Raw genomic sequence first — 25,558 nt, 5'->3', positions numbered from 1 at the left:
CCACCATGGTGTGAAGAAGGTAATGCGGTGGAGACTTATATTTGAAAGTGAACGGGTGGGTAGTCAGCTGAATGGTTGTCGTGAGTTTGAGAGTGGGTGCCTAGTACTTGCGCCATATGGCTAATGATTCTCTAAAACCAACCAAATATGTGTGTTGTCAAATTGCATAGTATGTCCCAATAGCATTCTTGGTTAGCAGTAACTCCCGGGTATCTAGCCAGTCCCGAAAAGCAATAAACTTCAGACGCTCAATCAACTTCCAATAGGTAACAAACTTCTCACTAGACACCACAGATGCTACAAAACCCTAGTGGAGTATGCATCGGATGCCTAGTACTCCACGACCTCATCTCTGTCAACGTTATAACGTCTGCGACTACGCGAACCATAAGGATACAATTGTTGGGAGACCCAGAAAGGATGATATGTTGAATAGTCTAGGGGATGGAGTGTCAGTATGTGCCTGGAAACAAGGGACAAGGAATGATCAGGGTGACTACAAAGATGGTCTCGTACCACGTTGACCGGAAAGACCTAGCTGACTAGCCACATTAATGTATCCTTCTGCAGTCGTTTGCCCCTGAGCTCTGAGCTGCTCCAAGTTCACGTCGCTGGTATCTGCTTCCCATGGGGAACGGCTGATGATGTTTTAGTTCCAATCTGATAGCCGAGGAATGTGCAACAAACGTACCAATAAACACAGCGAGCGCCTTGAGAATTTTGAGAGACAGCCCATTGTTGGAAACATGTTTTGTGGATATTATTTCCGCAGGCCGCTCGACACCAGACGATCTCCTCTCTGTCAGGTTCAAACTCCATGAAGCAGATTGGACAATCTCCTTCAATGGCCTTCCTCTTGCCACCGTTGTCATCATCAACTTTGGTCTGCTCACGACTCAGAGATGATCCTTCATAGATCTCACGAAGCTCCTGAGGAAGCAATCTTAGTATAGGAAGTGTACGGAGAAGTACGCAGAATAACTTACCATGGGTAAGAATGCCAGTTGATACTGTAGGTGTTGCGGAGCTTTGAGGACATTGACTAGAACTTCGCGGGTATGCCTATCAGAAACCATACAAACTATAATAATGATACAATTGAAAAACAAAAGTAGTATTAGGAATAGCGATAGCACCTCAACTCGACTTACCGTAACAAATATGCTTGCATTGATTTCCTTTTCGAGCATCCGGACAGGTGCAGGTCGGCTCCTTCCCAATAACTGTCTTGTAGATGTTTCCTGTTGTCCCAGCAATGTCAAAGCTCATCTCAGGAACATCATCAGCGCCCGTGACAATATGTCCTAGGACGAACATTCTAGGGGGAAAAAACATCAACTGTGAGCGAAAGAATCGAGATATGATCTGGGTGGACGGCACACCTCTGAGTTGTTGCACGGTTCAATCGCTGTAAGAATGTTTGTGGTGGCTTACTGCGAAATACTCGAGCTCGACGTTCAGGTATCCCCTCGCCTGCTGATTGCTTCGTCTTTGCGCTTGGAGTCCTCTTTTGTGGTCTAGCAACAGGCGAGTCGCCAGTCAAATCGATCACATCCTTCGGGTCGGTAGGAATCACTGGATGATCGTCCCCATTTCTACGGGTACGTTTCGCATATGTGGATGCGACACTGGCCTTTTCGTCAGCGTTTCGCTTTCGTTTTGACGCAGATGTACGGCCCGTGTGTGGAATTCGAGTATGGTCTGCAGGCGATGAGGCAGTAGTGATCTGCTGTCTGGAGGATGTTGTCCTTGTAGTAACCATTCTGTTTGAATAACTAGGCTATACACAGTACTAAAGATGATAGATCCGAGTGTCGAATATTGTTGGCACAAACGAGTTGTCGCTGTGGTGGTCCTACAATGATAGCGATAGCGATAACGATAAGCTTTTCTATTCAGGAGGCTGACATATTCCCACGGTATCCAAACAAAGGAATTGATTGATTTTGCAGTGGATGCACCTCTTGCAGTACTGATACAGACACGTCATTTACAAGATAGAGAGACAAGTGGAGAGCAATTCAAGGGTACAAAAGGAAGGTTAAAATCAGAAAAGCAATTTTCTTTGTTATCGCTTCCTTCACTGATCCACTGATCATATGCGGAGGTTTGTTGTGTTTGGCATGTTTGGTATGTTTGTCTGTCACATGTCATCCTGATAACGATAGAGGGACAACATTCAATAAACTACTTTTGACAACACTGAAATACTCCCGTCAGGTGCATAATCATAAGTAGCTCACCATCTTATGGCAATGGCACGTCCACGCGCCCATTCAGGTGCTGAGGCCTCCAAAGAGCCTCATTCAGTCTCCTTAAAAGGTACGCACTGCTAGTAGCCATCATAGGCAGCACCCTAACTGACAATATGCGTAGTTTTGCGGTAAGCAATATGCGTTCCTATGGATGTTAACTGCCGATCTGACTTTAAAAGGCTATCGCGGCCTTCTCTGTCCTACCAATACCCACTTCCGGAAGCAAACACGAAGATCTCCAACAAAGCATCTTTGAGTTATCCTTCCGATAGTGTGGACACACAGTTTATTCTCGCCCCTAATGTACGACAGCAATGAGATGTTTCCAGCTTTGATGAAAGAATTACGAGTATCTGCTAACAAAGAGCCAAAGCTTACATTACCTCCTGCATTCGGGTCTGCTTATGTTGGAGAAACATTTGCTTGCACTCTTAGTGCGAACAATGAGCTCGCAGAAGATGAGATCTCGCGCGTTATCACGTCAGTCCGTATCGTTGCGGAGATGCAAACTCCATCCCAAGTAGCATCTCTAGAGCTAGAGCCAGCAGACGACGCACCCGCGAGAGATGGCCTACAAAAAGGGCAATCATTACAGAAGATCGTACGATTTGATCTCAAGGAAGAAGGGAATCATATCTTGGCGGTCAGTGTTAGCTACACGGAAACGCTGATTGGATCAGACTCGCAAGCGGCCAGTGGGCGAGTGAGAACTTTTCGCAAACTCTATCAGTTCGTTGCACAGCCTTGTCTTAGTGTTCGGACAAAATCATCCGAATTATCCCCATTAGAGGTCGAAAACAAGTCCCTAGGGCCTTACGGAAAGACTCGGCTGCTCCGCTTTGCCCTCGAAGCACAGTTAGAGAATGTGGGTGATGGAGCCGTGGTGGTGAAGGTAAAAAAACAAAAAGCTTTTCTTTTATTTTGATGCCGGGGGCTCTAATTCTTTCGATAGCAAACGAAACTGAACCCTAAACCTCCGTTCAAAGCAACCTCCTTGAATTGGGATCTTGAGAGGCCGGATCAGTCCGATTCGCAACCGCCGACATTAAACCCACGTGACGTCCTCCAGGTTGCGTTCCTCGTTGAGCAAGAAGAAGGACAGCAGGAAGGGCTAGATGCCCTACAGAAAGATCTAAAACATGACGGACGGGCAGTTCTAGGACAATTGTCTATCGAGTGGAGGGGAACTATGGGGGATAAAGGGTTCTTGACGACCGGAAACTTATTGACGCGAAGACGGACATAATATTTACGAAGCTTAACCTGGATATCCTTCGGTGTAACCCATACGCGCATCATCACAAGCTCTAGGGAATCGTCAATCTTCAGGAAAGTTTGCTCGAAGCATGGGTAGATGACCAATTAGCGAGATAAGCTCTGGATTGTTCCAGGGCGAATAGCCAAGCTCCAGATGTGCCACAGATGCAACCGATCTAGGCGCAGCCACATTTGAATTCCTTTGCGGTAGTTAAGTTACACGCACAAACAGGAGGCTGGAACTAGTTGGCTTAGCCGTGAGCAGCCAAAAGTACGGCCGAGTTTGATGGCAAGGGAAGTCCCCAGCCTTGTCCGAATTTGGATATCCGATGTGTATACTACCTACTATGTACTTATCTATGATATAATGAGATGGATTGTCGAGGCCCTGTGACGTGGGTTTGACTAAGCTTTGCTAGAACTTTGGACGGTGGGAAAGTAACTATCTGACGATAAGGTAAACTCAGACAACGTCTAGAAGCCGAGAGACAACAACCTTTGCAAACTCTCATTGGTCTCTTTTTGACCGCAACATCCATCATGAAACCGGTATTTTGGCTCTGTCAGCAGTCTAGAACCCCTTGCCGGATATTTTTGCATTTTCATTTTTCTATAAAAAGGTGCCAAGGTGTATGGATCGTATCATCAGTACCGTGGTTATTAAATCCCACCTGAAGCCGATGACTTTAAGGAAGTGAACGGTGGCATGGTTCAGGAAGAAGCTATTCCTGGATATCTATGGCTCGGGCAATTCCTGGGACAAATCTAATGCTTCTACCAAGAGGCGTGGAGATAGTACTAGTAGGAGGAAGACATACCATACAGTACGGTATTTATGAGCAATTCGACAATACCGCTTCCCCAAAAGAGGAGATAGTGTACCCGCCTCAGGCACCAACCACCCCCTTTTTCAGCTGTCAGTGGATGCACGTTTCCACCGCGCATAACCAGCCAACGGAGTCAAAAGTCCACCCTACTTGCCTGTATGGAGTGAAGGCTGCAAGGCACTTTCTGTATGACAGCAAGTACTATATACTAGCGGGGGGTACTAGTCGCGCGACAAGACTAGGCTTCTTACCAGTGGCGGTTCACAATGAGGCCGCTCTTCCTCAGAGGACGAACCAAAGATGTCGATGGCCATGTACGGAGTATGATGCAGGCCAATGCAGGTCGACCAGGCCGGTAGGGGAGTAGCGTCATGTAAGGAACAAGGTCCTGTAACTTCAGATCTGTCCCTCCGTCTGTGGAGTCTCATGGCCAAAGACCTCTTCTGGTTGAATACTGGGTAGATGGTCATTCCCAAGTTTGCGCAGGGAGATCCAGCTTGGGTTAGATCTACATGGTACTTAATACGCTGTGAGTCATGATGAAACCGCCTAAAGTACATCTCATGGTTCAACAACAGTAATGTTTATCTCCTTCTGTACATGCATGGACGGTTGGATTCGGAGAGAGAAACTCTTGGTTGCATGTTGCCTCAGTGACTGGAAGATTCCATTCTCTCTGGTTATCTTGATCCCTGACTCTTAATGCAGTGAACTGTCAATTATACCTGGTGAACCATTCCTTTCTTTGTTTGGATTTCTCACCGATCATCATTCTCTGTCCATGGATGAAATTTGGATGACTCTCCCTAAGTATCATTGAGATCCATCCACTGGCGATCGGCACAGCCCTGGATCAAACGTTCCTAACTACTCCGTACTGTAAGTATTATTGGCAACATTGATACAGATAATACTAGTAGAGGGTTCTGCACAGTGGACTCTGTAGATAGAGCAACGATCACACCACAGCTCTGTCCATATCTAGAAGATACACCACCTCCTCCTTTTTCTCACTGGGACCCTGATAGTGATCATTGTCTACCAGCCAAGACTTCCAGTTTGTAAAGATTTCATGATCATGAATAATAGTAATCCACAATTTGGGTGGTAAGATACCGCGGGGATAATAATAGCACCTTGACTACAGGTGATATAGCCAAGTTTATGTCCTCCTGATCCTTTTCCTACCTCCAGTGGACAACATACTGTATGTACAGATATGATACAGTAGTACGGAGTACCATGATTAGCTTTCAACCTCGGTAGAACCCGCCCCTACATAGATGCCCTCTTTCGGTAACTCCATTGGATGGTTGGCGATGGAGTCCCCAGTGTCTGTCTACCTTTTGGCTCCATGGAAGACTCTCCTCAAGGGGAATTCCGGCCAATCATGGTGAGAGGCAAGTCATCTCCAGACCATGGAGACTCCGCTATGCTAAATTCTCAGTTTCGGTAGGCTAGGGCGGATGAACTTGTTTATAGTAACGGCCCCTCTTCAGAAAGAGACTACGCAGTTAGTGTACAGAGAGTCTCGGGGTGGAAATACCACCTTACTCCTGGAGTATAGTTCCAATCACGGAGTCGGTGAAATGTAGGCCGATCGGGAAAATATCTAGGGCGATCCAAGACATAAAAAACCCTAAGAGCGGTATCTATCTTAGTGTCAGTATTGGCATTATAAAAAATAGTTAAGCGACCTATTGTGGTTCATTGTTATTTTCGGCCCTCCCAGTAAAGTCGAGTTACACACCCTGACACTGAATTCGGGGCCAGTTCCGCACATCTTCTCAGAGTTTTCGGAAGGACGGGAGGTACAGAAACACATCCGGCCCTTTAGTACCAGGTACATGCACAGTAGGGAGTCGTAATGCTGCGTTTCCATGGTTCTCTTGAACGGTAGTTCTTTCGCAGCAACCTAGCCAGCAGGAACAAATGGGAAATCGAACCATGGCAGGCCAAGCAATTGTGCACGTCTGGGCTCCACCGGTCCCAAGGATTGATATTTCTCCTGTCCCCTGGATTTCCTAAAATTATACGACTGGTCTGGGTAATACACCCTGACGTCGGGGAAATTTTTTTTTTTTAGTTAGTTAGGTGTTATTATTGAAATTAGTCATTCCCCCAAGAGTCAGAGCTGGCGGTGTGTGTATGTGCGGGTTGAAAGTGGGAGAGAGGGTTTGGTGGTTGGATGGGGATGGGGGATGTATCAAAGTTTAGGCGTCTGGAGGTACACTTGCAGTAGTTTGAACCTCATTGGAGATTGATGGCTATATATCCTGCATGGATGGAGACCAGGAATCCCTATTGAGTGGCTTAAGCTGATAGATGTACGGAGTATCTGCACGTTTATTGTTTCCCTTGCCTGACCCTTTGGGGTTTTTTTTTTCTTTTTGTTTACGTTTCTCTTCTCTTCTTTTTCTTTTTCTTTTTTTCGGTTTGAAGAGGTTTGGTTATGGAATGTAAATAACCTAATTTATCCCTAATAAAATATGGGCCAAATTAAACAGCCTCCGTCCCAACCTTTCTGGTTTATGATCTTGTAATTTTCATTTTGTCTAATTTATTCGATTATTTTACTTTAATTATGTTTATTATCAATTTTTTTTTTACCCTTTTGTGTCTGTGTTTGCTATGTATAACATGCATCCGTAAGTGGGTACCTACAGCTACTGGCAGTTGGCCCTAAATATCTTAGGCTGTAATAGTAATGGTAATAGTTAACTAGCTGGCAGGGAGGAAGAGACAGGCACAAGTGCGAAAGTTGTGGTGCACTGACAGTTTATCGGTTGTGCGTGTGCGGAGCGGAGGAGACAGAAAGTGGGAAAGAGAAAGAGACGGACTACTTTTTGGCGCCGTTTCTCTTTTCCCCCTTCTACTAATTGACTACTTAGTAGTTCTTGTCTACGCAACCATCCGTCACTGCATCGGACGTTCTTTTTCTTTTCTCGAAAAAAAAAAATAAAAAGAAAAAAGTAAAAAGGAAAAAAGAAAAAACGCAGGAACAGAAAGAAAGAAAAAGAGAAGTTCAAGAGCTAAAAAAAAAAGCTCTATCCTTAATCCTATTTTCCAAGATTCCATTGTCATATCCAATTCCGTTTTCTTTTCTTGTTTTCCCCCTCATCCAATCCCGTCCATCATTTACTCCTTTTCTTGTGAATGCAAGTGGCACTAAGAAATCCAACCCCCAGACAAATTTTCCTACGCAACAACACAAAAGCCTCATTTCTGCTCCCTTCTCTCATCCATTCCTGCCATCTCGGAATTTCCTCAGCAACTCTTTCCGACCTTGCGACAGCGTCGCGATTCTAGACTTATGTGTTCTCGTTCCTACTGTCGTTACCAATCTATCTATTCCGAAACCTCTGATCGCTGAATTTCACACACACCACCCCCGTTGATGCTGGTGGAGAATTCGTAGCGTCAAGGGTTGGATTCACTCGATGTTGTAACGAAGTCCACGAATTGAGACGATTGATGATTACAACCCCGCGATTGACTACCGACGATTCGACGAGATGCCGTTCTCCTCATCCTCCTCCACCCCCGAGGTGTCTACCACCCCGCTCGCAGACTACTTCTGGATCGCCGGTGTTGATGGCACAGAAATCTTAGAGACTTTTCAAAGACTGGGTGACGAATACAGAGCAAATAGTGCCACCTCCCCTGGCCCCGCTCTTGCGGACACTATCGAGGAAGATGCGGACGCGGAGGAGGCACACGACCCCCGTTTGGACTCTCTCTCTCGGCCCAATTCCATGGCTGGAGGTCGCAATTCCTTCCAGCGTTTCTCAATGCGCTCGGGAGACTCCAGTGAGTCCAGCGGGAATGGTACCAGCAGCAACCGGAGCAGTCTGACCATTAAGGGTAATCAATCGCCCAGAGGGTCGTCGTTCCTAGAAGATTTCGACTTTGACAAGGCCCTGTTTAAGTTTGCGAACGAGCGGGAGTCGTTCCTGTCGGATCTGAGTCTCAGTGCTGGAGCTATCACTCCCACGTCGCGCCCCAGGTCCAGGTTACGTACACAGAAGATTGTCTCTGAGGAGACCCCCTCTCAGCCATCTAGCTTGCTTAGATCAGGTATTGGTAGTGTGCGGCGTCATATGGCATTCAGAGACATGAACAGTATGAAACGGCAGCCGTCAGTTGCTCGTCAAGGTGGGTTTGCGACATTACAAGAACTGAGAGCATCGAGTTTGCTAACCACAATCTCAAACAGCTTCTATTCGGACCTCGCGACGACTCAGTAATTACAACTCAGTTATTCCGGCACCGCAACCGTTGGAGATCTCCCCTACCATGCATCCCCTGAAACGCCGTTTTGAGCCCGTTCTCCTCGATCGGTATCCAACCAAAGGAATGTCTGACGAGCTGAAGCAGCGGGGCAACTTCCCGGACTATGTCCCGATGTTTGCCTTTCCGAACGATATCCATATTGTTTCTTCAGACCAGAGACCGCGCTCTACCTGGCACGGGTTTGTCATGACAACTGACAATGGCTCACGACTGCACGCCATCTGTCTTATCATATGGATTCCACTGAATCCGCGAGCTGCGGAGGAGTTGGAAAAACGCTGTGAGGAATGGCGAAAAGACAATATGACAGACGAAGAGCGAGAGCTAGCGGCCAGTCTCGGTGAAAGGCTAGCGAGTGAACGGGCCAAACTCTCGAGACTTCTAGCCCAACTCCCGACGGTGCCTTCAGGGTCGGAACAAAGAGAACAACTGGAGGATGAAATCAGTGCGGTTGAAGAGAAAATCGGTTTAATGACCGATCTTTTACGCCCAGTCCGGCACGGCGCAGCATCGAAAATTGAAGGCCTGACTGACGGCGACACGGGATTCTGGATCCCCCGCGCTTACGGGATTCTTGGGCGGGAAGAAAGCATGACAAGTTTCTGGAAAGAGTGGCTGAAAGCAGTAGTTGTGCCCATGACCGAGGGAAGCATTCAGCGCATCCCTCCAAGCTCTCCGCGGATGGGGATGTGGCAACCCTTGGAACGATATGTGATGAACCTATGCACTGAGGCATTTAGCCCCAATTCGTCCAAGACACAAGTAGAGCTTTCGGTCCGGGAGTTGCGCCTATTTGCGCGAAAGGAAGCTACCAACGAACTGCCGGGCTCCCGAAATACCGATCTCTATGCACTATTCCGAACTTTGTCGCTGCCGAACATCATTATTCTTTTCGAGTATGCACTGACCGAATCGCGTATAATATTCCTGTCGTCCCATACTTCGATGCTTTACTTGGCTACTAGGGCACTGGTTGATTTGTTGTTCCCATTCCAGTGGACTGGAGTACTCATTCCTGTTTTGCCTGCACGTTTGATCCAAGCTCTCGAAGCTCCTTGTCCTTACATTGTAGGTATCGAGCGGAGGTATGAGAAAGTTGAGCTGCCATCGGATGACTTCGTCTTGGTGGATCTTGACGCAGACCTCATTGAGAGTACAGTTCGGCCAACGCCCCTGCCGCGTCACCAGCGGAGGAAGCTGCATTCGCTGCTTCAACTGGCCGCCCCCCACCACAGTCGGTGCGGTGTCCCAACTGGTCCGCCAGCATATGCAGTGGAGACCTTCCCGTTCGATGCGTTTATGTCGGAGAATTCCTCTATTTTCCACTCCAAAGCGCAGTCGACTCAGTTAGCCAAATACGTCAGTCTTAACTCGAGCGCATTCGGCCAGGCCTCGATGCCGGGGACGTATGCGCCTCTCGTATTCAATGCTTATCTGCATGCTCGCTACGAGCAGGTTCCGTCTAGGGGATATTCGTCTAAGGGTTCTGACCGGCCGGGAACTGGATCGTCGAAGACCGGATCGCCTCCTTCACCTAGGGACAGTTCTCCCACTTCAGGCCATTTCCCGGTTTCCTCACGGACTGATTCGGGGATGGCTCTTCAGGCATCTTTGCGCGAGAAACGCTCAGGTCATTTCGATGCTGCATCGCGAAGAAGTTCATCGTTCGGTGTGGAATTAAGAGGAGGTGTTCCAAGACGGCCAAGTGCTCCTTTCCTAGGCCACGCCTCGAATTTATCCGTGACAACCCTGAATACGGAATATAATTCTGGGTCAACTTACGCGCCCTCTGTCTATGCCCAATCGACTGTTGCTGCGTCCACCATTGTTCCCCAGCCTTCCTCGCAACCAATTCACAACTCCGAAGGCACCTGTTGGGTGGAGGGGCATTGCTTGCAAGTGCTGCCATGCGACGACAAGTCTATCTGTGCAATCTGTGATGAAAGGGCTGATGAAGCCATGTACAAGTGTAATGCCTGCAAGACCCTTGTCCACAACCGCTGCGCCTTGCAGATCTGTCTTGTGTGTCCCGCTGCATTCCATCCAGAACAGATTCGCGCCGCATTCGTTAGGTGTTTCGCTAGCTTGCTCTATACCTACAAGAAGTTCTTACAACCTGCTTCCGGTGATAAGAAGAAAGCGGGCCTGACCTATAATTTCAACATGGAAGCGTTCCTGAAAAGCTTGCCAGGCGAGCACGCTGAATATGCTGCCGTCCTGCAGCAAACACAAAGTAAGCCATGATTTTTAAAACCAACCTACTGTCTCCAGGGTCCTTGTCAATAACATTCTATCAGGCTTCAATGAATTCATCAGTGAAAGAGAAAGGGTCAATCCCAAGTCCAAGGACCCAAGAATGGCGCTTTTTGATGAGATTGTCTTATCCAAACGTAATCGTGGACGGACTTCTTTTTTCTCCAGCCGGATGCAGACGGATTTCCTTTCGGATACGTCGAATCATCTTTGGGTAACTGCCAGTGCTAGTTCCTTCGGTCCAGGTAGCAGGGGCCAACAAGGTCTTTCGGGGGATTATACCCGTGTCGTCACTAGAGGTTCGTCGTCTCTGTTACGCAATCTGCCACTTTTCCCACGCTGACACCTACTCTACAGCACCAGCAAAACTCGATAACAGCCTGATGAAAGAGCCCCGCATGATCCACGGAGCCCCTCGGGTATCGAAGACGGCAAACAATGCTCGTAGAAAGCCACTGCCTAAGCTCATGAACGGGCTGGCCATTTCACCCCCATAAAGGTGAAACATGGCTGGTGGAGTGCATATCTCTAGTTACTATTGGATATGGCATATCCCGTGTTGTACGCATGCCACGTATCCTCGGGTCGCATCTCGCAAAGTGCAGATGCGGAGCGTCATGTGGATATGTGCTGCAGAAATCCATGAAGGTCATACCCACAAATACCTGCTTTTGTGGACTCGAAACTTTTGTCCATGACGTCCTTGGGCACCGGTAGCGTGTGCTTCTTTGGCTCACGCGCTACATGACTGCCGCCGCATACCAGCACCCTGAGAAAATGGGCGTGGCGACTTATTTACTACGCAGAACGATGAGTTGAAGGTATCCTTGCATTTGCATCTCAAGAGAGCAAAGAGGTGCACCGGACATACAGAATATCCTACGCATTACCGTCTCTCCGTAATGATTATGACCATGGCATACCACTGACTCCGGTTTTGAGTTGTGGAGGTACATACATTGCATACATTCATCTGTGTATGCAAATGCGCACATACACCTTTTGTGCTGATCCAGCCATTTAATATTCGCAATCTTTGGAGGATCTGCACATGATCGTGCTTTCCCGCCTATTCTAACTTGCCTTGTTTTGGTACTTCTTGTGTTGCTTTCAATACCCCTTTCAATTGGTTGATCCTATTGTTTTATGTATTCGATTTCTCTTGACATATTGGTGGCTCACGTCCTGTTCATATTTCCCTACTCAATTAATCATGGCCTGCTTCCGAGACAATACAAACAAAGTACAGAGGTAGACGATAATATGTATGAGTAGGATGTGTAGCTTGTATAGCTTATCGTTCTCGAGTGGCTGGCGGACAAATAGGCCCTCATTTGCCCATGCGTGATACCACCCAAGAATGTCCTTCGGCCAGGGAATGATGTTGGTGGATATCGGCGGGCCAACGAGAGACGGTACAGATAACACCATGCAAGGCTTTTTCCTCGTATCATAGCTCTTTAGGTTGTGGATCACTGGATCTTCTGGTAGTATCTGCCCCGTACGCAATGAAGGTGAAGTCGCAAGTTTGGGTCGCACCAAGAAAGGACATGAAATTCCCAGACAGACTAGAAATTGCTGAGATGTGATCTAAGGGCCCCGGACGATAGTCCGCCCACAGTAATTTTTCGCCGGCATAGAAACCTCTCGAGTGGATGACGCCTACCTCTGATACTCCTTGGTACTGAGGTTGTGTACTGTCCATACAAAGGCTGCCTAAGGTTACAGATGGATGTCGGCCATGGGCAACAGACCGGTCTGATTGGCGGAGAAATCGACTCCGCTCCCCGTAGTGCGGAGCTGAAATTCCGGGGAAATTTAGCCGTCGGAAGCAGAGCACCTTACCAACTTCATTCATTCACGACCCTGGTCCTATCGTCTTACTCACGTTGTATTGGCAAATGTGATTGTGGCCTCTCCTTTTGTCCTTTTTTATAGCGCCCCGGTCCAAGAATCCTCAACCAACTCGATTGCTCGTACTTATTGGGCGAGTTGTGATTCGATTTAGTAGCGTTGACCCTTACCTATTGACATCTCGGGTATTGCACACTAGTCGCTTATCTCCTCCATCCCATCTGCCCTGATAAAGCCCACTCTCCCTTCTATTGTCTGGCTAGGGTTTAAAGTACCACTCGCCTACGTGTGAACGTCAATGCTTCTTTGAGGGTCTCATTCTTGATCTCAGTGTCTTGTCGGTTGTCTATATTATTGTTTTGATTTCAAGTACCAGATTTGGCGCTACGGTGGGATTAGCCGCTCATCTCCTTTCTTCTACCCTAGAGATTCGGCATCTTTCGGATACAGTATGAAGGTGCAGAGTACTGCCCATGCAATGAGATGATGCAGACAGCCATTCATAAGCCCGTGGCTATGACACTCTTACCTGAAACCCCTTCCCCTATTACCGCAATCAAAGGGCCTTCTCCCTTTGCTATCACTTCTTTTGCCCAAAACCTGCCCCCAGAGCCCTCTCGTGCCGTCGCCATTGTATATGGTCTCAATCAGGACACTATCGTCCAAGTTGTCGCTGAGATCCTGGGCAAGCCATGGACCACGGAATCATCTCTGTCCACACTCGGGCGGGGCAGTCATGCTGTCGTGACTGGGATATTGGCTGACCATCTGGGTCGTGCTCTGGAAGGGTGCGAGAAGCCTGCCGGCATCTTAATCAACACGCACTGTGTGGATGATGGTTCCTTTCCAGACGAATCACTTACCGACCGCTGCGACTATGAGTTTCTGTATTCCCTTCGGAGTCCTTTCTTTCGCCGCGACCTGACCCGGTTTTTGTCTTTGATTCTGGGTCAAACCAGACCACATCAAGACCTGAAGACCAAAAACCGAACGAATTTCATCTCCACAACCTTTCCGGACGTCCATGCGGCACTGCCCAATCTCGACATCTTGTCGGTAGGTTCAGATGCGGTCGAGATCCGTGTAGATCTATTGGTTGAGCCCTCACCTGTGGGTATCTCCAACCGGGTACCCAGCCTGCGGTACGTTGGCCAGCAGTTGATGTTGCTTCGGCAGCATACAGAGCTGCCGATCATCTTCACCACGCGATGCACCAAGGAGAATGGTAAGTTCCCCATGGATGATCCAGGACTATTTTATAGGTACCTTCGCCGGGCAATCCAGTGGGGTGTCGAGTATATAGATGTCGAGCTGTGGCTTCCGGAGGATATCCGGAGACAGTTAGCGGAAGTCAAAGGAAATAGCATCATCATGTCAGCATTTCATGATTTCTCAGGAACGTGGAAATGGACATCTCCCGAGGCGCCGCGGATCTTCGCAGAAAGCGCCAAATACGCGGATATTGTGAAGATGATTGCTATGGTCAATACCGTTGAGGCCAATTACGAACTCGAGTATTTTCGGTCGACGATCAAGAGGGCCCATGGGTCGTACCCCCTCCTGTCGGCTGTCAACATGGGACAGATGGGTCAGCTCTCGCGGGCGCTCAACACTGTATTCTCACCCATCACGCATCCGTTATTGCCGATGATTGCAGCGCCGGGGCAACTAACGGCGGCGGAGATTAACGAGGCGCTCCATATCATGGGACAGCTACCCAAGCGCGATCTGTACGCCATTGGATCATTCCGCTCAACGCCGCAGTCGATGTTTATGGAAAAATGCTTTAACGAACTGAGCCTGCCGCATACGCTGACTTCAATTGACCGTGGACCCATGGGTTCCATCGAACGCGTGATCACCCAGCCCTCCTTTGGCGGAGCGTCAGTACATCCGCCTATATCGAGCAGCACCACATGCATTCCAGCCGTTAGTGACGCTGCCCGCGCAATTGGATTAGTCGATACGATTGTGGCAGCAAAAAGCGCTGCACCGAATGCTCAGTTGGTTGGTGAGAATGCGACATGGAAGGGGATTCGGGCAACGTTAACCCGAGACTATGTCCCGTCGGCATATCGTGGCCGAGCGGCGATTATTCTCTCAGGCAGTGAGAGCGAGGCATCAGCGGCCATCTTTGCACTGCGCAGCTTGGGTGTTGGAGCGATCTACACGGTGGGGTTCCGGGCGAGCGGGCCGCTGGCCGACGGATTAGAGCCGTTCACGTCGATCCAGTCCGTGAAACTGGTTGAGCAGCCGTTTGTGATTGTATCCGCGCTGCCTCCAGAGAAGTCGTTGTTGGTCCAGCCGCTGTTGCGACACTACCGAACGAGTGGTCAAGCCTCGCCACCATCTACACGGGGGAAAGTATACCTCGACTTGACTCGAGGTGAACGTACGGGGGATCCCGTCGGAGTCGCTGTGCGTGCGGGGTGGACAGCTTATGGGATTGAAGATGTGAATGCATGGACAACTGTGGAGACACTGCGACTGCTGGTGGGTCAGAATGTGCCGTTTGATTTTGTGCGAATGGCGTCAGGTCGAGTATTTTGATTTGATGTATATATATTGGAGTACTGATAGATGAATCGGACTTAAGTGAAGCAAACCGGTTTCACGGAGGGAGGAGGGGGTTAAAGGAGGGAAGGCCAGAACCAATACATTGCAACCAGGCTGGTTGGAGTAAGTTGAATTCAATTGGGGGGGGGGGAGGATTCTTGCAGAACATAACATGACATTCTGATGATTTAATTAAATTAACGGAGGGACGGAGCCGTACAGTTTTCGTATGGGACGCTCTGAGATGATACTACATTGGGACTAGGAGACGCGATGGTGCGACAAACGCATCCTGGTCAGGTAATCTACTGTACATTTGGAAGGGGACGATGAACGTGAAGAGGTGCGGATGCATATCATGTTATTGCCGACCGGACGCAGTCCGTGATGGACAGGGGAAAATCCCGTCGAGGATAAAAGGTATTTAACCGAATCTTGCAGATCACTAAGGTTGCACCACTACTTAAGTCAAAAGGATGTGAAGGTTTTGCTTGTTAAACGCCATGGTAATTAGACTCGAAGTGTAAAATATTCAAGACGCAAGTCAACTATGGGAAAAGGTTTCGGTTTTGGTAATTCTGGTAAAGCCTGTAAGCGACCATCCCCGCATCGGCTGTATCTCCGTCACGCTAGCCCTCATCCAGTGTAGTCCCACCCGTGTTCTCCACGTTTTTCCACTGCGTTTAAATCTGGGGTCATTCTCTCACTCTTAATCTCCTCTTCTTTTCCTTTTAAACCCTTTGCTTCTCAATGCTTGTCAGGAATCTTGTTTATACTCCTCCCTCTATATCTCGCGCTCGTGTCTCCCGTCTATCCACCCGTCCATCCGCGCAAACAGGCATATGTCATGTAATGTGGCCATGTCCCGACCTCAGGTCAGCATCGACCGGCTAACTCCCCGCCGAGTCAATGCCGAACCGCGAGAGTCGATGAACTGCAAGTCATGTCGGAAGAGGAAGGTAATAAAGAAACCTCCTGCCGCTCGTCACGAACAGCCAATCCTAAATTTTTATTAGATCAAATGCAACCGGTTGCGCCCAAGTTGTGAGGCTTGCAAGGTGTTTCAGTGCCCTTGTATATATGGTACACAACAGACAGAGGATGCCGTCTTCATGCCTGATCCACTAACGGACGTCTTCAGATGCCGTACCGAAAAAACGTGGCCCGAAAACAGATGTCTTGGAGGCCCTGCTCAAGCGCGTCGATGGCTTGGAAAAGCGTCTCCAGGATGACAATCATCCTCTGTCGCCCACCTCCTCGGCCTCCCCGACTAAGTCAATGGAGCAACTTGCGGCACAGGTGAACTTTCACCCTCCGCCTCCATCGCATACATTCCCTCCACCTCCAGCGCCTCAGCAACCTTCTCAGAGCCACAGGCTACCTGACTCGATGCTGGACGTTTACTTTGCCCGACTTCACGGCAAGCCCTACTCTATCTTGGATGAGGCTGCCACCCGCCAGCTACATCAGCGAGGGCAGTTGCCCATGTGTTTGTCCATGGCTATCCATGCTCTGACAATAAGGTCCGTCACAGTCTGTCTGTCCTCTCGAAAGTTTTCTAACATAGCGCAGATATACCGTTCTCAACCCTTCTCCTCAAGGTCTAGACTATGCTCGCCAAGCTCGACGTTTAGTGGACATTGATGATCCTTCCATTGAGGGACTACAGACTCTCCTACTATTATCACAGACCTTTTTCGCTTATGGTTATGGCAGAAAGGCCTACATGGCATTGAGTAAGTGTCCCAACCCTAGTGTACTTGCCCCATAACTAACATATATAGGCAATGCTGTTGCTATGGTCTTGGCTTTGGATCTGTATCGGGAACTGCCCGCTCAAAGCCCGTCGCGTAGTGCAGAACGCGAGATGAGGCGTCGTCTCTTTTGGACGGCTTATACAATGGACCGCTTTCTTACCTGTGGCTCTAAACGGCCCTGTCTCATCGCTGATCATTCCATCGTGTTACGATTACCTTCCACTGGACCGGAAGCTGGCGAATGGTTTAACCCGGTCGGTCCTAACATTCAGTTCACATCTGACCGTCGCAAGGGCCCAGGAGCTGCTACTCTTTTAGTCGACATCACTCGAATTTTGGGCGTCACCCACCGCTACTTAGCTGCCGGCGGTGTCAAAGGTGACTCGCATTTTCCTTGGCATGCTCTCTCCAACTTGTCCAAGATCCGTCAGGAACTTGATATCTGGGCGGCCGGCACGCAGGACCTATTCGCCTCAATTGAGGCCTTATTTGGTCACCCAGAGAGCACGCTTCTGCTTCTCAGCAAGTTGATATACCACCTAGTCCATTGCTTACTATATCGACCGTTTCTTCCTATTGACCTGGCTGAGCTCCGCGGGACGGGCCAGCATCAGTCATGGCAGATTGAGGCTACCACACTTTGCTTTTCGCACGCCAATGCCATCGCCGAATTGGTTGAGCTGGCGCGCCATGCGCCGCGCATTGAATGGCCGGACTTGATAGCCTACTGTGTCTGCACCGCTGGCACTGTCCACATTCACGGCGTACACTACAACGGCCGCGAGGGTGAGGTATTCGCATCGAGTGCTGACTTCCTTGCGCGTGAGATGAGCCAGCTAATATGGCTGCGTCACTCCTGCTCGGGGGTTCAGCATCAGCGGGAAATGCTGCAAACCATTTCGGCATGTCATGCAGATTTGGTGCGAACATTAGCTGCGCGACCGGTGCGGTTTGCACCGGTCTTCCATCTGGAGGATTTCTTCGATCGGTATCCCGGATTAGCGGTTGAAGGAGCACATGTAAGATTAGTGGATATAGATGACCCGTGAGTTCTCTCTGTTCTTAAGGCTTAATGATCTCAATCTGACGATGAATCCAAGCGCCCGCTTTGACCGCGTGGATGCCCACGACGGGAATAGAGCGATTTATCAGGCGATACCACCAGCTACGCCAACCCTCCCCTCACAAGCCGGTCGAAGCAACTCGATCAGCTTCAACGCACCCCAGCCATCACCCTCGCCGTGGCTTGGCCCTGACCTGAGCCTGCCAGATGGCGGTCTCGGGTTCTCTCCATCCGGGGTAAACACCTCCCCAACCGCATTCCTCTCGGAACCCTTCAACGCACCAACACCGCCGTCCCAACCGCAATACGCCACCTTCCCCTTTGAAGCATCCGTTCCGGGAGCAGCTTTGACGCCGGACGCTCAGTCCCAGGGTAGCGCCTCGGGGGCGGGAGCGGGGCCGGGAGACCAAAGCTCGTCCGAGAAGGACCCGTTCCTAAGTTTGTTGGAGCAGCTAGCGGAGAACGAGCACTCGCAAGGGGGTCCGAGCGAGCTGGACTTCTTTCTGGGGGAGAGCCTAGAGGCGCCGGGGGAAGGATGCCCGGATGAAGTTGTTGATGCTTAGTTTTATGATACCCTCTATTGTACTATGATATACTATATAATATATATACATGAATATATGAATATATGAATGACGACGGCATATACGATTTTACGGACGATCTCCTGCCCGAGTGAACGCCATGAGTGAAGGGCTCTCCTCTCTAGTATACGTCATGTCAAGCCCGAAGCTAGTAAGAAATCCCCACGTAACAGGGCTCGCTCGGGAGTCTCTCTCTTCCCCTCAGCCCCTCTTTCACGCTAGGGACTTTACCGAAGAGCTCAAAGGCAAAGAAAGAAACAACAGGTGGCAACCCTCCACAAGTGCGATCGCACTACTACTACTAGCAGTACTACTACTAGTAGTAAACCCACACCCGCAATCATGCCATTAACCGATGGCCCAATCGTGTGGACAGACCAAGGCACTTGCGCCCGGAGCATATGCCTGATCGGGTTACTCGTGGACAATTCCGAAGCCCTACACCGCGTACCTTAGTCCTTAGCTTGGTATCTACCTTGGGGTAAGTAAGAGTCGTTAGGTCTGCTGGCCCGACTATCCGACGAACGGAATTAAGGGCTGAGTGTGGGATCCGGGAGGCCAAAGGATGGACCCTGAAACTACTCCTCCTAGTAGTAGGACTATCCTTTTCAAACAAACTTGCTGTTCGCTTGTTTCTTGGAAGGGCGTGCTGCTGACCTATGTTTGTTTCTGCAGGTCCCCGGTCCGGTCTATGATTCCTCTCTAGCGTGTTCCAGGTGGGTTTAATTTACCTTCAGCGATGATCTCAATCAGTGTGAAGAGTACAATGACATGTGAAAGAATGGTAAATCCCCTTGTCTAGATGGGTATAGTTCTGACTCTGTCATATCAAATTCATCTTATACTTTCCGATCTCCCGGTTGACGATGATCGCTTTGCTTTACCAGACGGGCAAAAGCGAGGAACAAAAAGTACACATTAAAGAATTAACCGATGAATGAAAATTCCAGCAATCTGTCAAGACTATGGTGGCACTGATATACCTATTGAGGATTTGGGAATAAATGCACAAGAATAGCGTTGGGATAAAAGAAAAGGCAGGAGGAGATCATTACTACAATATACATATATATATATAGAGAGGGAAGACAGGTAGGTCATTTTACCCGACATTCAATCAATACAACAAGACTTGCGATCGACCTTCTCCAATTTACCAGATATCTTGCTATCGTATTGACTCAAATTCTACGCACTTCGCGAGCCTTTTAACTCTTAAAGCCGCTGTGCGGACCCTTTCTCCAAGACGTGGTCCCTCACCCATCGGATCTCAGACGCGACTACATCGGGACGGATAAGATGGACATGATGGCCGCAGTTGGGAAGGTAGGTAAGACGACTATTGGACGACAATTGGAGTTGCTCACTCTGCGCACGCTGATCATATTGGTCCCAGCGGTCGAGCAATCTGCGAAAGGCCGCCCGCTGCGCTTCAGTACCGTTGCCCGCCTCCACACCCTTTTCATATATTCGTTGGTAGTCTTGAGAGCCACGGCACTGTATAACACTCAGGGGTCTAACCCCTAGTGCTTGGTTCTTATACTGCTTCTTGTTTCCTAGTGTCTTACAGACTTCTATTGCAGCGGCAGATTCAGCCTGGGATGTCTGGATTCCTCGAGCAATGTCTGCTGCACGAGCCCTCCACTCGTCTCGAGAGAGTTGAGCACTGTCACGTAACCCTGTCACCTGGCTAAACTTGAGGTCACCCAGTACAGCGTTGATATCTAGATCTAGATCGTCTAAGAGCTCGGATTGCCTCTCCGTCGATGCATCTGCGAGCACCATTCCGGCCACCTCCTCCGGATACAGGTGGAGGTACTCGCGCGCAACAATACCACCATAGGAGTGAGCCACTAAGAGGAGAGGAGGGGTAAAGTTCGCGCTGTGTAGCAGCTGATGCAGCTCAGCGGCTGCTGTCGTGGCTGTTGGCTTAGTAGGCCCATCTTGACTGCGTCCAAGCCCGGAACGGTCATAAAGGACAACGGGGGCAAATGTGCCCACGAGCCTTTCGACCGCGACGTATGACGAAGCGACGTCTCCTGCGCCTGCGAGAAAGATAACAAGTGGCTCCCCGGTTTTACGAGCGACCCCGCCTATGGAGAGGAAGAGGCTGTGTGTTCCGATGGAGAACATCGAGCCGTTCTGGCTACTGTGTGTATTGGATGTCATGAGGCAATGAAGATCTATAGTATGATCTGGGATTGAATTGGTGTGACTTCGGATCTAACCCGTGGAGTTAGAAGAAGTGACTACGCTATGTCCGATGTTGGCATTTAATCGGCCATTGTTATAACCAAGTTTAATCACGTGGGAGGAGATACTCTCACTACGCTTATCCCTTCTCGACGGAGGACATTCGTACTTGTCTCTGGTACCACAATGTTCAACGCAGGTAGAGCAATATTCCCTGTCGAAACTAAAAGACATCATAGTTCCTCGACATCCCTGTGGGTTTTCGGAGGGTTACTATAGGGTACACGAGCGATTACTGAAGAAGCAGAGCATGAGCTTCCAGTGACTTTAGCCTTACCAGTGACACAGGTAGCTGAACATGCGTCTCAAAGATGGGACTTCTCTTTTCTGGCTGTTTACAACCTAACCAGCCAAGCAGTGAGGCTTGCAGACTAGACAAGTCTCTCATAGGTCCCACAGAACCCTTTAGACCCTTAGTGTGTCGAAAGGCAACCTGACTCGTCTATCCCGGAAGCAAGATCTGCATCATTGTTAATTTAGGGACAATGCGAGGTAGCTTCACCAGGATACAATTGCCTCTTAGGGCACATGCTACCATTCAACCTTTATCACCGGGTAAGTGGCCTTCCGTCGGGATTTAGTCAATTTATTACTATGGGAGGCCAAGTAAGTGAGTCCTTCATAAGAAAGCTGCTTTCTAGTTAATGAGAGCCACTTCAATATTTCTGTCCTATACCGCTAGCTGATTAATATGTGTGTTGATGCTTTATCAATCATTTCTGTCTTCAATTTGCTACAATGATTATAGATCTTTCTATCTCCGCTCTGACGTTTTTTCTGGTAACGTATTGGCATATATCCACTGTCTCTTCCCTGCCTGTGGTGGATCTAGGTTATGAGCTCCATCAAGCATTCTCGCTAAACGTAAGGCACAGTTCACTATAAAGACCAGTGTATTAGTGACTGACACTATCCCAGGAGGCCACTGGACTCTACAACTTCAGTAACATTAGATATGCCGCTCCACCTCTGGGAAACCTACGGTTTCGAGCCCCGTTGCCGCCAAAGGTGAACCGCGCTGAAGTCCAGACAGGGGCATTGGGTAGGATTTGCCCACAGGCTACGCCGATATGGAGCAGATATATCATGCCTCAGTTTTTGAAAAGCTACTTCACAAACTCAACGTTTAATGCCTCCCTCGATGTCTCCTCCTACCCAGTTCCACTCATCCAGGACCCCAGAATCTCGGAAGATTGTCTTTTCCTTGATGTTGTGGTTCCACAGAAAGTATTTGACCGAGCTCAGAGCAGACCCCCGATACCTAAAGAAAGTTTGGCTCCGGTTATCGTATATTTCTATGGCGGAGGTTATGTACTAGGCGATAAGAGTGATGTTGATCCATCTGGTCTCATTCAACGGAGTCGACAGCAGGACAAGGATGGAGTCATCTATGTGGCTCTGAACTACAGGGTAAGTTTCTCACTCGTGATAGGCGAAAACAAAAAGGTACCTCATCGCTGACGACAACCCCGTAGCTCGGTGCATTTGGCTGGCTTGCGGGTCACACAGTATCCCGGAAAGGAACCCCCAACGCGGCACTTCATGACCAACGACTCGGCTTGACCTGGGTAACTCAGAATATTCATCTGTTTGGCGGTGATGCCAACCGAGTCACTGTCATGGGCGTATCGGCCGGATCAGGGTCCATACTTCATCAGCTCACTGCGTACCAAGGGCTTCAGGGGCCTTCCCTATTCCAACAGGCCATCCTGCAAAGTCCCGCCTGGGAGCCGAACTATGATACAGACAAGCAGGAACGGACATTTCGCCGATATCTCGAACTCCTCAACGTCAGCTCCATCGAGGAGGCACGCCAGCTAGCTTCCGAAAAACTTATTGCGGCCAACGCCTATCAGGTGTCAAGCTCACTCTACGGAACGTTTACTTATGGCCCGGCGGTGGACGGCGTCTTTGTTTCCGATCTCCCGGCCAAACTTCTGCTGCGTGGCGAGTTCGATCATAGCGTGAGGATACTGAATGGCCATACCTTGAATGAAGCTCTCATGTACACGCCTCCATCCAGTTTTCAAGAATGGGGTCTACTCGCACTCATGGACGAGCACTTCCTTGACCTTTCAGAAGATATGAAAGAGACCATCGTCAATGTTCTATACCCACCAATCCTGGACGGCAAGTACGGATACCGCGGCTGGGTTGAGCGAGTCTCTTCCGTCCTCTCGGACATATGCTTTCAGTGCAATTCATACCACTTGAATCACGCATACAAGAACAGCACTTACAGCTACGTGTTCTCTATCCCTCCCGCTATGCACTGGATGGACCATCCCTACTCATTCTACATTAGAGGCGTCAAACCTCTAGTTGACAGTCCTCTCTTCCAGGTAACAAACGAGACGGTGGCCTTCATCCTGCAAGACTACGTTACAAGTTTCGTTCAAACGGGAAAGCCGACTTCTCCATTAGCCCCGCCCCTCGAGATATATGGTCCTGAGAGTCGGGTGGTTAGTATAGGAATGAACAATATCACGGGGGTGCGTGACCCAGCTTGCAATGCTCGGTGTGTTTACTGGCAGAATGCGTTTACCTATAGTCAGGACGAGCCGCGAGGCGTATTTCGATTATTGAATGGCGGACAGGGGTTATGAGAGGTTGGATCCGCGCAGATAATATGGCTGTCGAGGTTATGAGGTGTTACTTTTCAGACTGCAGGTATACAGTACAGATGTACTTCAGGAAGAAATATGCTAATTAATTTTAATTTGCTGTGGTCTTGAAGACTCTCATCTCTCATTTGATCCATGTTTTTCTTTAAACCCTCTAAGTCCACACACGCCATGTATATGAGCACATCCCTGCCCAGACCTCGTATAAAAGCAGAGTCATACATGAAGAAGACCCGCACTTCCCCATAGATAAAACCTATAAATAGCCTTGGCCGTCCCTGAAATCTATACAAAACTCACGACCACCATCACATATACTTAACACATCTCCAGCCATCTCGGTACCAAAAATCAAAGAACCCTAAACCAACACCGAACAATGAACCCCAATCAAGCCCCCAACAACAACAACAACAACCTCCAAGAAATCCTCGCAACCGACATACAAATCGAAATCCCCCCCGAAACAGTCACCGCCATAACATCGCAATCCCCCTTCATCACCATTCCAGGACTCTTCAACATCCGTGACATCAGCAGCGGCAGCCTACGCGCGGGGTACGCCTACCGCTCGGGTGCTCTATCCAGAGTATCCGACGAGGGCAAAATAGCTCTCCGTGAAGTAGGGATAACCACCATCTTCGACCTGCGCAGACCCGATGAACGGACTAAATCGCCTAGTCCTGTCATCGAGGGCGTCGAGACCGTCTGGGAGCCGTATACCCGGGAGCCGGACCCGACCAACCCGCTAGACTTCAAAGAAGAGGACCAGGGCGTCTCGGGGTTTCTGAACATGTTTACGTGTATCATAGAGATCTCGACGCCGATTTTTAGAAAGGTGTTTTTGCATATTCGGGATCGGCCACAGGAGCCGTTTCTTTTTCATTGCACTGGTATGTGTCTATGATGCTTGGCTTTTGTTTACTAGTGTTTCTTTCTCTTGAACGAACGTATGTATATATGTATGTGTCTATGCCCATTTACTAACAAATCTGGTCGAATCTGCATAGCCGGTAGAGACCGTACCGGCGTCCTGGCGGCTTTAATCCTCTTGCTGGCTGATACGCCCTCCGACGTTATTGTCCATGACTTCGCTCTGAGTCGCATCGGAGTCGAACCTGCTCGAAAGATGCTGATGACCGCCTTTCCCACCCTCTCCGGCGCTGTGACCCCAGAGAATGCCGGGTGGCTACAGCTGATGAGCGTGCGACCTCTTGCGATGGCTGCGTTCTTGGATACGGTCGAGCAGTCCCTCGGGGGCGTGAAGGGGTATTTGACGGGCGTACTGGGGTTTTCAGAAGAGGAGGTGGAGGTTATGCGGGCAAACTTGAAGGGGAATTAACAAGTGCTCTACTTCCAGTAGGTAGTAAGTATATAATAGAGATACTAATTTGATAGATCGGGGGACATGGATGAACCATGGAAGAAGGGAGGGGGGGGGGTTTACCACCACTGACATATCTAGTCAATATTTCTCCAATCAGATATCCTGACCCTATCTAAGCTTCCGCTTCAGTGTATTCAACCGAAGATAAATACAAACCAGAAACGGGGGAATATCGAATTAGGGTCCCGACACCATCACATGACATGACATCATGACCAGTATAACAGTCATTCCAGCATCATCATACCACCCTTTCATGGAACAAGAAGTAGCATAAGAATCACCTACGTAAAATACCTAAGTGACAAACACGGGCGAGATCTTTCGACCTGAAATAGATGTGCAAATGAACACCCTCGACGCTCTTGCAACGGACCACGGCTGGGTCCATGGCTCCGTGACCAAGCCCTTCACGGCCATCGTCTCGCTCTACATGGGCCAGCAATTGGCGCTTGAACTTGCCGTGCAGGAGATAGTCAGTGTCATCAATGAGGTATACTACGGGGGTGATAGTGATCTCGGTATCATCTCTCACGCGTTTTTTGTGTCTTTGCAATATATGGCTCGGATTAACTAGCTGTATTTGGTTTTTTTT

General features: G+C 49.2%; 8 protein-coding genes across 8 annotated transcripts; 6 read left to right on the top strand and 2 right to left on the bottom strand.

Annotated features, from left to right (window-relative positions):
- Positions 1–330: 330 nt before the first annotated feature.
- Positions 331–1,762, bottom strand: ABOM_006781 (RING finger protein; the record flags this gene model as incomplete). The annotated part of the gene is made up of 6 exons (XM_022533910.1): positions 331–437; positions 517–638; positions 692–930; positions 987–1,048; positions 1,152–1,318; positions 1,383–1,762. The coding sequence occupies 6 exons, from the start codon at positions 1,760–1,762 to the stop codon at positions 331–333; spliced, it is 1,077 nt and encodes a 358-aa protein (XP_022388109.1).
- A 493-nt stretch (positions 1,763–2,255) lies between these two features.
- On the top strand, positions 2,256–3,501 carry ABOM_006780 (trafficking protein particle complex subunit 13; the record flags this gene model as incomplete). Its single annotated transcript, XM_022533909.1, has 5 exons — positions 2,256–2,322; positions 2,377–2,383; positions 2,435–2,558; positions 2,629–3,147; positions 3,208–3,501. 5 exons carry the CDS (start codon positions 2,256–2,258, stop codon positions 3,499–3,501), a joined length of 1,011 nt encoding a protein of 336 aa, XP_022388108.1.
- Positions 3,502–7,854: 4,353 nt separating this feature from the next.
- On the top strand, positions 7,855–11,382 carry ABOM_006779 (dDENN domain protein; the record flags this gene model as incomplete). The annotated part of the gene is made up of 4 exons (XM_022533908.1): positions 7,855–8,494; positions 8,556–10,865; positions 10,930–11,184; positions 11,243–11,382. The coding sequence occupies 4 exons, from the start codon at positions 7,855–7,857 to the stop codon at positions 11,380–11,382; spliced, it is 3,345 nt and encodes a 1,114-aa protein (XP_022388080.1).
- Positions 11,383–13,225: 1,843 nt separating this feature from the next.
- ABOM_006778 (pentafunctional AROM polypeptide) lies at positions 13,226–15,289 on the top strand (the record flags this gene model as incomplete). Its single annotated transcript, XM_022533907.1, has 1 exon — positions 13,226–15,289. The coding sequence occupies one exon, from the start codon at positions 13,226–13,228 to the stop codon at positions 15,287–15,289; it is 2,064 nt and encodes a 687-aa protein (XP_022388081.1).
- An 866-nt stretch (positions 15,290–16,155) lies between these two features.
- ABOM_006777 (transcription factor domain-containing protein) lies at positions 16,156–18,678 on the top strand (the record flags this gene model as incomplete). The annotated part of the gene is made up of 6 exons (XM_022533906.1): positions 16,156–16,254; positions 16,312–16,378; positions 16,437–16,818; positions 16,868–17,031; positions 17,080–18,097; positions 18,153–18,678. The coding sequence occupies 6 exons, from the start codon at positions 16,156–16,158 to the stop codon at positions 18,676–18,678; spliced, it is 2,256 nt and encodes a 751-aa protein (XP_022388082.1).
- Positions 18,679–19,914: 1,236 nt separating this feature from the next.
- Positions 19,915–20,868, bottom strand: ABOM_006776 (alpha/beta fold hydrolase; the record flags this gene model as incomplete). The annotated part of the gene is made up of 1 exon (XM_022533905.1): positions 19,915–20,868. The coding sequence occupies one exon, from the start codon at positions 20,866–20,868 to the stop codon at positions 19,915–19,917; it is 954 nt and encodes a 317-aa protein (XP_022388083.1).
- An 822-nt stretch (positions 20,869–21,690) lies between these two features.
- ABOM_006775 (carboxylesterase family protein) lies at positions 21,691–23,558 on the top strand (the record flags this gene model as incomplete). The annotated part of the gene is made up of 3 exons (XM_022533904.1): positions 21,691–21,816; positions 21,871–22,362; positions 22,428–23,558. The coding sequence occupies 3 exons, from the start codon at positions 21,691–21,693 to the stop codon at positions 23,556–23,558; spliced, it is 1,749 nt and encodes a 582-aa protein (XP_022388084.1).
- Positions 23,559–23,955: 397 nt separating this feature from the next.
- On the top strand, positions 23,956–24,918 carry ABOM_006774 (tyrosine-protein phosphatase; the record flags this gene model as incomplete). The annotated part of the gene is made up of 2 exons (XM_022533903.1): positions 23,956–24,469; positions 24,587–24,918. The coding sequence occupies 2 exons, from the start codon at positions 23,956–23,958 to the stop codon at positions 24,916–24,918; spliced, it is 846 nt and encodes a 281-aa protein (XP_022388085.1).
- Positions 24,919–25,558: the final 640 nt, after the last annotated feature.

This window comes from Aspergillus bombycis (genome assembly GCF_001792695.1).
Source record: "Aspergillus bombycis strain NRRL26010 chromosome Unknown contig00056, whole genome shotgun sequence".
Taxonomy (NCBI): Eukaryota; Fungi; Ascomycota; class Eurotiomycetes; order Eurotiales; family Aspergillaceae; genus Aspergillus; species Aspergillus bombycis.
Note: the sequence above shows the minus strand (reverse complement) of the source record. Positions and strands in the feature narration are given on the sequence as shown.